The sequence below is a fragment of the Prunus mume genome, linkage group LG3, assembly GCF_029339155.1.
Source record: "Prunus mume cultivar Tortuosa linkage group LG3, ASM2933915v1, whole genome shotgun sequence".
Taxonomy (NCBI): domain Eukaryota; kingdom Viridiplantae; phylum Streptophyta; class Magnoliopsida; order Rosales; family Rosaceae; genus Prunus; species Prunus mume.
Window position 1 is genome coordinate 6,197,807 of NC_142700.1, and position 12,928 is coordinate 6,210,734.

The following is a 12,928-nucleotide window of genomic DNA, read 5'->3' on the forward strand; positions in this document are numbered from 1 at the left end:
CCCCTCTCTGCCTCACGGTTTTGTTTCGGAGCTCACGAGCAACTTCCCAGGTCACCCATCCTGGGATTGCTCTAGCCTCCAACTCGCTTAACCGGAGTTCCTAAGAATCCGGTGACTCCCAAAGGCCTCGTGCTAGGAAGAGAAGTGTCCACACATTTAAGCACTTCACCTTTCCCTCCCGAGCGATGTGGGATTGCTCACCGTTCTTGCTTCCCCAAGACACGGGTTTTACAATCCACCCCTTGGGGCCCAGCGTCCTCGACACACTTCCGGTCCGGCTCGATACCAATTGTCACGACCCGACTTCTAGCACGATATTGTCCGCTGGCCTCCTCTCTACCATCACGGTTTTGTTTGGGAGCTCACGAGCAACTTCCCTGGGTCACCCATCCGGGATTGCTCTAGCCTCCTCGCTTAACCGGAGTTCCTAAGAATCAAAGCCGTGAGCTCCCAAAAGGCCTCGTGCTAGGAAGAGAAGTGTCCACACATTTAAGCACGCCACCTTTCCCTCCCGAGCGATGTGGGATTGCTCACCGTTCTTGCTTCCCAAGACACGGGTCTTACAATCCACCCCTTGGGGCCCAGCCCTCGACACACTTCCGGTCGGGTCGGCTCATACCAATTATCACGACCGACTCCTAGCACGATATTGTCCGCTTTGGCCCTCCCTCTCTACCATCACGGTTTTGTTTCGGGAGCTCACGAGCAACTTCCCGATGAGTCACCCATCCAGGATTGCTCTAGCCCCAATCTCGCTTAACCGGAGTTCCTAAGAATCCGCGAGCTCCCAAAAGGCCTCGTGCTAGGAAGAGAAGTGTCCACACATTTAAGCACTTCACCTTTCCCTCCCGAGCGATGTGGGATTGCTCACCGTTCTTGTTTCCCAAGACACGGGTCTTACAATTGTCACGACCGACTCTAGCACGATATTGTCCGCTTTGGGCCCCCTCTCTGCCCTCACGGTTTTGTTTGAGCTCACGAGCAACTTCCCAATGGGTCACCCATCCGGGATTGCTCTAGCCCCCAACTCGCTTAACTTCGGAGTTCCTAAGAATCCGAAGCTAGTGAGCTTCCAAAAGGCCTCGTGCTAGGAAGAGAAGTGTCCACACATTTAAGCACTTCACCTTTCCTTCCCGAGCGATGTGAGATTGCTCACCGTTCTTGTTTCCCAAGACACGGGTCTTACAATCCACCCCTGGGCCTCGGCACACTTCCTCCGGTCAGCTCGATACCATTTGTCACGACCCGACTCCTAGCACGATATTGTCCGCTTTGGGCCCCACTCTCTGCCCTCACGGTTTTGTTTCAGGAGCTCACGAGCAACTTCCCAGTGGGTCACCCATCCTGGGATTGCTCTAGCCTCCAACTCGCTTAACTTCGAGTTCCTAAGAATCAAGCTAGTGAGCTCCCAAAAGGCCTCGTGCTAGGAAGAGAAGTGTCCACACATTTAAGCACTTCACCTTTCCCTCCCCGAGCGATGTGGGATTGCTCACCGTTCTTGCTTCCCCAAGACACGGGTCTTACAATTTCAATTTTTTTTTTCTTTGATGATTTTGAGTCCCAAATAAAGGAAGTTAATGTGGTTTTCCATGTACCGTCATTCCTTCTCTCAGTCTCAGTAACCGTCCCTCCTTCCTGGTCTCCTCATTCAAGATCAGGACCATGGTCTTTAACAATTATTTTGTGTTCTAATTTGTCTTTCACCATCGGAATTTTTATTTTTATTTTTATTTTTTTTTATAAAAGTAGTTTGCTTCTCTTTATCATATATTTGGAATTGTTTGTTATTATTATTTCATTTGACTAGTCTCCCTTCCTTCAGGCGTGACTTACAATTTTCAAAACTTTTTTGGCAATTATATTTTTCTAGATGACCATCTAAAAAGTTTTCGTGTGTCATCCGTATGTGCGTGTCAATAGTTTCTTTTTTAAAAGTACAAAGAATTTCATAAATAATGGAATTTAAAATGACGAAAATTAATGTTCTTTAATTTTTTGTTTGGGTGACCGATTTAAAACACTGAATTTAACTTTATCTTTTTAAAAAACTCAATCTCTCTTGAGATTTTAGAAATGACGACTTTTAGATAGAATTTAAAGTTGGGATTTATGATCTCCAAATTCCATGTTTTCCCCACGCGGAATTTCCTATTTCTAGGTTTTTTTTTTGGGGGTTTCACTAAAACACCCAAAATGGGAGCTGAAATTATAAAAAAATCCAACACTCAAAACACTTTATAAACACACCCAAAACCCATCATTACACACATTCAAAACCCATTTATAAACACACCCAAAAAATATACAATTGTTGATTTTGGGGTTGATTTTGGGTGTGTTTCTATGTTTAAATAGTGTTAGGGTTTTTTTATAAATACATGTCTAGGATTGGGTTTATTTATAAATTTGTATTTTTTTTTATCCAAACATAGGAATTTGTTCATGTCAATTTAGAAATTCTGACTTTTATCAAAATTCCAAGTTTATTTTCCTCATCCAAACACACCATTATGGCCGTAAACTGTTAAGATGAACACATTTAGAAAAATACGAGCAATAAACTACTTCTTAGAACAGACTTTTTGAAAATGTCATTCTTAATCCCATTGTGAATGGGGGACTAAATGACTTTTATCACAATGTGTGGCACTAGTGGTCATATTAATTTTCTTTTTTTAAAGAATTTTTATTCTCTTTCTCAGGATTCTTTTGTGCAATAATAGAGGGATATGTTCGTGACTTCTTGTCAATTTCTTATTTTCCTTTTTCATTGTATATAAAAATGACGTCTAATATTACATGTCACTGCGATTAACCATCTAAAGGGAGGGTGGTGGTTGGGCAGCGATGGATATGGATTGGTTCTCCGGGAGTGGCCCTTTGTCTACTTCCACTTTGGCCTCCATCCTCCTCTAAATAGGCTTACAAGATAGTTCATTAAGTACTACATTTACAACATATGAACAAGTTACAGCACTAACTATAGATATTTAGGGTATAGGTTACATAGAATTAGAAAGGGTGGAATGCTAAAAGGTATGGTGGTCATCCACCAACTCATGCATTTTTTATTTTATGAATTATATTCTTATATTTAATATGTGAATAAATATAGCCAATGCCATCAAGTTGGAAAGACCCTTGTCGCGTTTTGGATAGTTCATGATGAGTCATAGATGCTCCTCCTCCTAGTGTAAAAATCTAATCTCAAGTCAAGTAAAGAGCATTCACAATCATGCTCTCTACTTTTTAGTTAAAATTTAGCTACAAACACTATAAAGCTATTTTAGGAGCTCTCTATAAATTTCAACTTCAACCATACTCACTAGTTTAAATAGACATAAATGTTTTTAATATTTTTTTTATTCAAAATTTGAATAAAATATACAAAAGCAACAATAAAAAATAGTTGGCATTAAGTAAATGCTTAAAATAATGCTAAATATAGAAGCATTAAATTATAGGGAGCTACTAGGAGTCCTTTCTCTCTCCTCTGATTTATGAGCCCCTAGAGGCAGGACCGTCCCTGAGATTTTGAGGGCTCTGTAAGAAACTTAAATTGGGGCCTCGCATAATCTAATACGAAAATACTATAAAAATTTGCCATAACTTAATGTCATAAACAATTTTTTTTATAACTAAAATTCACCATCAATAAATATGCAATGACAATCAGAATCAAGTTCATAAAAATTTAAATGTTTCCATTTGATAAAGTTAAATGTTTGGTACAAAAATAAGCTCATTGTGCCCCTATAAGGTCCTTTGCTGCCTCCAATAAGTAATTTGTGTTTAATAGAAAAAAAAAATGGCAATCACAAATTAAAGAGTAGTTGCACACAAATGTCATTAACAAATTAGATTATATTGCATTAAACAAAAAAGCAACAACAAAAACATACCTGATTATCCAAAAATCATTCACATTGTATTTGCTGTCTTATTTGAAGAATTAAAATTATTACGAGAGCTTTTACCCCATAAGAAAAAAAAACACAACTAGTACAATACTAATGTCTGAAAATTGATGTTCTTGAATTTTTAGAAGAGAAATCATCAATCAAATGTTCATAATCAAGTTTTTCAATAAACGTATTTTCTAGTAGGTGGCATGTTTAGATTACAAAGAAAAATTCCAAAACCCTATAACTTGGAAGAAAACCCCAGCAAGAAATAGATAAATATTTCTACAAACTATATTCTCATACAACCAATCATCAACATGATAATAATTTAATAAAATAAGTCATGTAATATATAGAATAGATTGAAATTTAGATACATACTTGAATTTGAATTGAGATTTGACTATGACTATTTGATTTTGAGTGGTCTTTATGAATTCAGGAATTAGGATTTTCTCTTTCTGGTGTTCAAATTCCTGAAATTGAAAGAATAACAAAAATTGTCAAATGATTGAAAAAAGAACCAAAGAGAAATTGATGAACAATGATGATTACTTACCAAAAAAATCAGAGTTTAAGATAAAGAAGAAGCCATGAAGCTTTTTTCATGGCGTTTTGAATGAAGAAAGTACTTTTCTTGAAGGAGAAAACCTTTTTTATTTTATTTTTAAGAACGTTTGGGGGATATATCATATATATTCCTTCTTTGGTGTGATTAAGCTTCCACGTTGCCTGTTTGTATGTAAAAGGTTTTCTGTTTTTTTATTTTATTTAAATTTTATAATTATGTAAAGTTTGAATGCAAAAATAATATCAAAAAAGGCTAGCCAGTAGAACGACCTCAAGGAGCATCGAACTCGGGCCCTTTTGTGAAAGTTACATGCGCTCCATCCAACTCCCCTGAACACGCTGTTGTGCAAATATCCAGACGCTATACTATATATACGATTCATATAATATTAATATATATATATATAATATAAAGAAATTTTTTTTCGGGGGCCCTGTGCGGTAGCGCCACTTGCACCACCCAGGGCTACCCCTGCCTAGAGGTCTCCCTATTTTAGGAGGTGGATAAGGAGTAGGGTTGGAGTTGTATTTTTATAATTCCTCCCTAAAATTTGTCGAATCAGGTGGTTTAGGGCCATTGTGGATGCTCTAAGCATTTCTTCTTTGGGTGATTTTCTTTCATTTCTTTATTGCTTTAACTGGCCTCAATGGATAATATAAGTTTACATGACAGAAAAAGTTAGAAACCATGAATTACACATTTTGAACTCATTTCTAAATTCCTAATGTTAGCATCTCAATTACTAATCTAATTGATTTATGAATTTAATTGCAGAGGGTTGAGGTGTTTGGTTCCACTGATTTCCATCTGGCACGGAGAATAATTACATCACCGTATTATGGACTCAGTTTAAATTTTTGTTGTTGAAGTGATCATCACAATGGATATGATAATTAAAATATAGAGATGTAGTCAGTACTTGTATTGCTGTACTGAGATTAGTTTCTAAGTTCCGCAACCTACACTGGTCCATTCGCAGCATGAATTTGGACCTTTTGCCTAAACTCACACTTTATTTCTGTAGTTTCTATCTGCATTTTTAAAAAACTTATTCCAAAGAGAAGGCGATTCTTATATAGGTGTGGGGTGGATCACGACCCTTTTTCAACAAATCATATATATATATATACATATATACAGTCCATTTCTATTGAGGGATCCCTCAAATAATTTGGAATACGATTCTTATATAGGTGTGGGGTGGATCACAACCCTTTTTCAACAAACCATATATATATATATATATATATATATATATATATACAGTCCCTTTCTATTGAGGGATCCCTCAAATAATTTTATTTGAGGGACGTCATTTAGGGTACTTTATAATTTTTTTCCCAATGATCCAAACAATCTATTTTTTAGGTCTTCATTCATAGATCATCCTTACAAAAAATTAGACAAATCAGAAACTGTTTCGACATCCAATTGTGTCTTATAAAATCAATGAACATGGTGCTTCAAGAAAGTACTAAAATTTCAATAACTCAAATGAGTAGTTAAATGATATCAGATTCAAGTAATTTTTTTTTGTAGAGATAATCTTCGAATGAGTATCTACAAAATAGACGGTTTGGATTAGTGAAATACAATCTGGAGTGGGGCCTACAAGGGGTGTCCCTCAAATAAGCTTATTTGATGGATCCCTCAATGGAAGCTCTCTGTATATATATAGAGTCTCCTTCTATTGAGGGATCCTTCAAATAATTTTATTTGTGGGACACCCTTTAGAGTCCCTTATGAATTTTTTTTTAAAAAAATCCAGACCATATTATATTAATCAGTATTATATTTCTCTATTTCAGCATTTATTGAATAATAAATTATTATTAAAAACTAATAGACCCCAATACACGCATCTTTAATAAGCAAGGCATTAATTTCTAATTTTGGTTTTCCGTTTGGGATTTTCATTTTCTCAACTAAAGCAGGAATCTTCCTTGGTGATTTTGAGTCCCAAATAAAGGAGAAATTATAGAATAGTACGGATGTACCACGTCAGCATATGATACTCCCATTCAAATTTCAACATGTGTCCATTTTTAAAAAGAAATTAATTACTTTATTACAGTTGGACTTAACTTTTATCTTTTAAAATAAAAAAGAAAGAAAGAAAGAATTTTCCAACAACCCTTCGTCCCTAACCCAAACACCCATAACCCCCAATCTGTGCCACCCCTCTCCTTGCTCTTCCTCTTCAAAATCAGATGCTCAGCAGACAATTCACCTTAGAATCCAATTTTGAACCCAAGTATTTTATTAGCCAAATCAAATTGAAGAAGATTGTCCTCCAATTGATGCGCTCTGATCACAATGGCAGCACCTTGGGTTACTTGGGCACAACATAGCATCCACAAATCCTAAACACAACACATCTTTGCGCACCTGCACCATTGAATTTGCTACAAACACACCCTGTAAAATGCACCCTCCGTCTGTCTATATCTTCAGCTTATAATATTTATAAGGTCTTTAAAATATATGCAAGGAAATATTATCTAAGATAAATTTCCATATTACAAAAATTCCCTAAGAATAAATTTAAGCATATATTTAATGTTATTTATTATTTTATAATGGAGTAGTATTTTGTTGTTGTTATATATTATGGAGTTTTATTATTATTCACTTCGAGTTTTAATATTGTTCATTATATGTGATACTAAGTCTGAATTTTAATAGGAATTCTTTCTATGTGGTACTAAATTACTCAAACATTTTATCTTTGTTTTTTTGGTTAAGCTCATATATTTTATCATATGTATCAAGTGTAATATATTGATGACAGGACCCGCCCGAAATTCCCTCAACCCGGAATCCGTCTTTTTGCTGACATCACCCGATACAGGCCCACTTACTAAAACCCGAGACTTTCTACCAAAAATTTGGCAGAGTCTCCCCTGTAAAATGCACAAACCCAACAAAAATTCAACCTGCTTAATACACATAGTATGATCCCAACCAGCAGCATGCTTTCAACAAACAACATTACATACTAAATGGCCTCCGGCCTCAAGTAAAAACCTAACATGTGCAATAACAGAGCATCTAACAGATTTAGTTTACAACAACAGTTGAGTAGAAAGAATTTACTGAGATCCTAACTAGGGAAGTTCACAGTTCGAGCCTCATACACCACTTGCACGCTTTCAGGAGCGGCTCTGTCTGGGGGGCGCAAAACAAAAAATATGTGAGTGGACAAAAATAAAGTTTGCATTTAAAACAACATAATAACCCCACCATGTAAAAATAATGCTTAAGACAATGTAGTTTCATACTCATAATCAAATGATCAAAACACGGTTCATTGAAACCCTTTAAAACCACAAACTTCATTCCCAAAATTATGCTGCTCTTGCCAACCCACTACATATATATATATATAATTATAAATATATCATATACTTCTCTCACTACTTATGTACCGGAGAAACAATTCAACCGGGGGATTGTTTTGCTGGCCCGCAGGATTTCCTGGTGCTATCCTACGTCTAGGGATGAACGGTCCAACCGGGAGACGAAACTCCATAGCTCACACGCCGGAACTACCAACGCCACGTGTAGCTCACATACCGTTTACCAAGTCCTACGCGCGCAGACTACATCATCACACACCAGAACTACCAACGTCATGTGTGATGATTCCAAGCAATATACATACTCTTCCCATACACCGGAACTACCAACGCCACGTATGGGAAGTGTCTCACACGCCGGAACTACCAACGCCACGTGTGGAAAGCCTAGTAACAAGGGGATGATACTTACATAATGTAATCATACATCTCTCAACAACCCCTCATACTCAATCTTTTCACAATCTCACATCAACAACCCCTCATACTCAAATATATCCAAACCCAAAATATATATTGCCAAAGCTCATAAAAACATCAAATTCAACCACCAAATATATATATTATATCCCATATACCATTTAAAACATTATGCATAAATCTTTCATAAATAAAACCATGCGTATGATTGAAAACAAAGTCCACTCACAGATAGTTTCAAGCTGCCCGACCCTGAGAGGGTCCCTGCTGACTGAGTACGATCAACCGGAGCACCTATTTCGAGATATGAACCTTTAATTAATATAAAAATCACTTTGAAATGGAAATCACAAATACCTAAATCCCCAAGTTCCCGGTGCATGTACATAGAACGCGATATCCTAAGGTCCGGATATAGGTTTAGGAAACGCTCACAGTTGGATGGTTATCGCTAACCCACAAATTTTGAATTATTGAATCGGAACATCCGGTGCTCCGATTCACGATCCGCGAAATCCTATACGATTCTAAGAATACCTAGAACAACATACTTTAATTTGGAAACGATCGAACCCGGATAACACACAATATGCGAAATCCGTTCGATAGTCAAACAACATCCAAATTGAGATCAGCGAAATCCTACGCACTCGTGACAACCTGAGGATCTCATTAGGACAAAATGTAACTTCACCACCCTTGCCCACGCGGCAGCGCGTGGGTGTGTAGAGTAAATTCCGGTGTGAAAAACTCCACACCACAACTCACCCTTCCTACCCTAGATACTTCTCGAGGCCAGGATCACTTCTTTCAACTACGAGAAGGTCCAATTCGGATGGCAACCAACCGGAATTTCACTTTGAAATATGGCCAAAACCTAGGTTTCGAAATCGTTTCCCAAACTCAAAATCAATCCCAACCTAAGCAACAGTCAACTAGAACGCAGAAAATGGATGAGAAACCATACCTCACCCGTCAGAATTGGTGGCCAGAGAGAGAGATTGAGCGGTGAGAAGTTCTGTCAAAAATCGGCATGTTCTCGGGCTTATTCCGCGGTTTTCGACGGTTCCCGGTGGAGATCGGTAGGAAGTGGAAGAGAGAGTGGCTGGTCGTTTGGGATCGGTCCGTCGATCGGGGTGGCGGAAGTGGCGGCGGTGTGGTGGTTTCTGTTCGGATGAAGCGATGGAGGGGGAGCTCGCAGGAGAGAGAGAAGACGCACGGGGTAGAAAGAGAGAGTGAGGTAGAAAGTGAATTTTCAGATTTTTACCCAAACTTACTTCAAAATAATTACGGTAGCGCCACTGAACTTGTTTTGATCGCCAAATCTTCATTACAACTCCGCTTCAAGCCTATCGCATGTCTACAAATTCGTCTCAATACGACCTACCCAAAAATACCAGTCACTGCCCCAAACTCTTTTCAAATAAGAAAATAACCAAAATACCCCTACCCTAAGGGTAAATTTGTAATTTCACTTAAATAGATTAAAGTAGGAATTAAATTTGGAGTCGGGGTGTTACAATTGAAATAAATTATTATAACTAAAAAATTATGGTATGTTTAATTTTCTTGCACTCATTACTACATATTTTCTAAAGTCACAATGTTTGTCAGGTCGCTTCATAATCAACTTAAATCATTCAAACCCACCATGCCATGCATTTCCTTCCAATTTTTTGTGATAAAATAATAGACAATTGACTAAGTAAACATCCTCTAAAGTTTCAATAAAAATTTTCAAGTTTTTCTGACAATTTCCGTGATTTTTATTCAATTTTTATCGATATCGATATTTTCTCAATATTTCCATCAATATATCCGTGTTTTTGAACAACGGATATTTCCAAAACTCCAGATATTTTAGACCTTGGTTGCAGCTATATTTCTTGCATCCAAAGCTTGTTTTGTATACCCACTAATGCTCGTTGAAGCATATGAGTACAAAAGACAGGGAGGAAAGCTGAGAAAGGAAGGAAAGCAGGGGGGGAATGATTTTAGCCTTCCTCAGTTCAAAGCAGTATAATTAATCTCACAAGTTTCTTTGGGGAGTATTATGACAATGATTTAAATGCTTTGTCCAAAAAGGTCTCTCCATTTGGCAATAACTCACAAGATAGATTCTTTGAAACCCATTGTGAACCGGACTAAATGACTTTTATGCCAAATCAGTAGTGCCGTATTACATGTCATGTAGTGGTGGAACATGGGTTCGAGTTGTATATGGATGACTCAACATTCATTGATTTTTCTTGGTTGTCTCAACTCAAGGTATGCTTCAGTATGTCACATTTCATGAAATATCATGATGATGAGTCATAGATGCATGCTCCTAGTCCTAGCTGGTGTAAAAATCTAATCTCAAGTCAAGAGAGCATTTCTATTTGGGTTGGCTCATTTTCTTTCATTTCTCTATTTTGATTTAACTGGCCTCAATTCCACCAACAAAAGTAGAACAAAAACAACACTTTCTTTTTCTCCAAACCACACAAAGCACAAGCAAATTCCAAATAATCTTCCTCACAAACTCTGAAATCAAAAATAAGGGCTAGTAAGCCCGATGTAAGGGTCGAAATTACAAAAACTAGGATAACATTTTATCTTGCGGCTCGGGCACTCATAATTCATGTGTTCACCTTGCTTCTCACATAATGAACAATTCATGAAGACTGCACGTCCTTGGCTTATGCCACAACAGGCACAACATGAGCCTCTAAAGCGGCAGCCGCACACCTTGCAAAGGACCGTACAACCACTGCCAACGATGGCATTCTTTGGGACATTAGATTTGTAAGGGCAAAAGTGTGAAATGTGATCACCCACCTTTAAACAATACAAACATTCACCTGTGCAATTTGTAGATCCATTGTTAAAATAAATAAAAATAGTTATTTATTATTTATAAAAAAAGTGAATGAATGAAGGTGTGTAAGTTTACACAATCATTAAGATAACAAGGTCTAGACTAGTAGAAATTGACCCTGACTTGCAGACGATTTGATAGTGTGTGTGTGTGTGTTAGAAATCCACGTATACTTGCAGTTTAGACTATCACTTATATTTTAAAAATAAAAATAAAAACATTCAAAAGCGTACCAAAACAACTCTTATCTTTTGGTTCATCAGCCTTGAAACCTGTTTGCAACAATTACATTGTTGAATAATAATAAAAAGGTGATGAGTCAAAGAGGATAGCATGAATGAGATCTATGATCCCATCAACAAATAACTATATTATTAAATATCAACTATGCATCATGCATACACTAAATAACTTGGCTACGGAAGCTATTTTAAACATGACATAGGATAACAAGAAATACATAGATATTATGTCATAAAATAGAGAAGTTGCAATGGTATCTAAAATCAAAAGCATATCAATACGATTAGGAGTCTGTAGTAATTTTTTTTCCTTTTTATCTCTAAAATTAATAGGCCAATCAGATCTAGTATAGAGAAAAGGGCCTTAACTTTCAGACCAATAATATCTGGTTTGAACTTATGTGTGAGAAACTCACCTCTAACTTGCAGAGTAAACTAGGGACATTTTAGAAAAAGCAAAAGGAGAGAGAAAAATTTTAAAAGAAGCAAAAATGGACAAAAATGCCCTTATTTATTTTTAGATTTCCTAAGGAATCCAATACATTTGCATGTCTTTGATTTGAAAGTTGAGCGGTTTTTTTGTCTTTTTTTGAAAAAGCTTTGGTTTTTTCTAAAAGTGAAATTTTTTTTTATGTCTAAAACCTAAAAAACCTTTTAAACTATCGCTTGTATTCAATTAAAAAAAAACAAAAAAAAACAAAAAAAACAAAAGCATACCAAAAGTAGGATTTGTAGAAGGGTTCCAGTGCGATTTAAAAGAAGTCGAAGGTTTTTCAAGGCATTGTTTTGTAGCCTTTTGTTCTTCAGCCTTGCTACCTGTTTACATGGAATTAAATTGTTAAATATGAAAATAAAAAAGCAAAGAATGAGTGATGATGTCAAATAAGTTAGAAGGAATGAGATTGATCCAATTAAAAAATAATTGTATCATTAAATATCGACTATCCATCAAGCACACCAAAATAATTTTGCTGGAAAAAATCATCTTCAAAAACAGATTCAAAATTTTTGTACAATATATCCTCTAATTACACCAACAAAAGTAAAAATTAAAACAACATTTTGTTTTTTTTTTTCCAAACCACACAAAGCCCAAGCAAATTTCATATAATCTTCCTCACAAACCAGAAAAACAAAAATCAAGGGCATATAGGAGCACTAGGACATAAGGTAAAAATATAATTTTTCATACACAAAAGCTGAGGTATAAAATTCAAAGCCCAGATAATTATATTGCATATAGTCTTTGTCATCCTTGAATTAAAAGAAAAAGGAAAGGCATACCGATTATTCGCGTATCGCAGTTGAGGGGGACCATATATGGCGATAAAAGGTCCTTTCCACGCCGTCCTTATGGGGCACCTCCGACTGGGAATCCAATTTCAGGCACTCCAAAGATGAGACGAGGTCCATGGCTGATTTCTGTAGAGCTTGGGGTTTGGGTTTATGGTTGCGACTTGAGAAAAAAAATGACGGGTGGTTTGGTTTGGCTTTTGGGTGAATTCAATTGTGAGGGAATGAAAGAAGGGAGATAATTCTTACTTGTTATATAGGCATGAGCGTGCACCACA

The 12,928-nt window shown here is 36.6% G+C and overlaps 1 protein-coding gene across 1 annotated transcript; it reads right to left on the bottom strand.

The window, feature by feature from the left end:
• Window positions 1-10,703: 10,703 nt before the first annotated feature.
• Window positions 10,704-12,859, bottom strand: LOC103343576 (uncharacterized). The gene is made up of 4 exons (XM_089047850.1): window positions 12,642-12,859; window positions 12,075-12,173; window positions 11,349-11,387; window positions 10,704-11,098 (listed from the first exon to the last, which is right to left on the bottom strand). Exons 1-4 carry the CDS (start codon window positions 12,673-12,675, stop codon window positions 10,788-10,790), a joined length of 483 nt encoding a protein of 160 aa, XP_088903976.1. The 5' UTR covers window positions 12,676-12,859; the 3' UTR covers window positions 10,704-10,787.
• Between the last annotated feature and the right edge of the window lie 69 nt (window positions 12,860-12,928).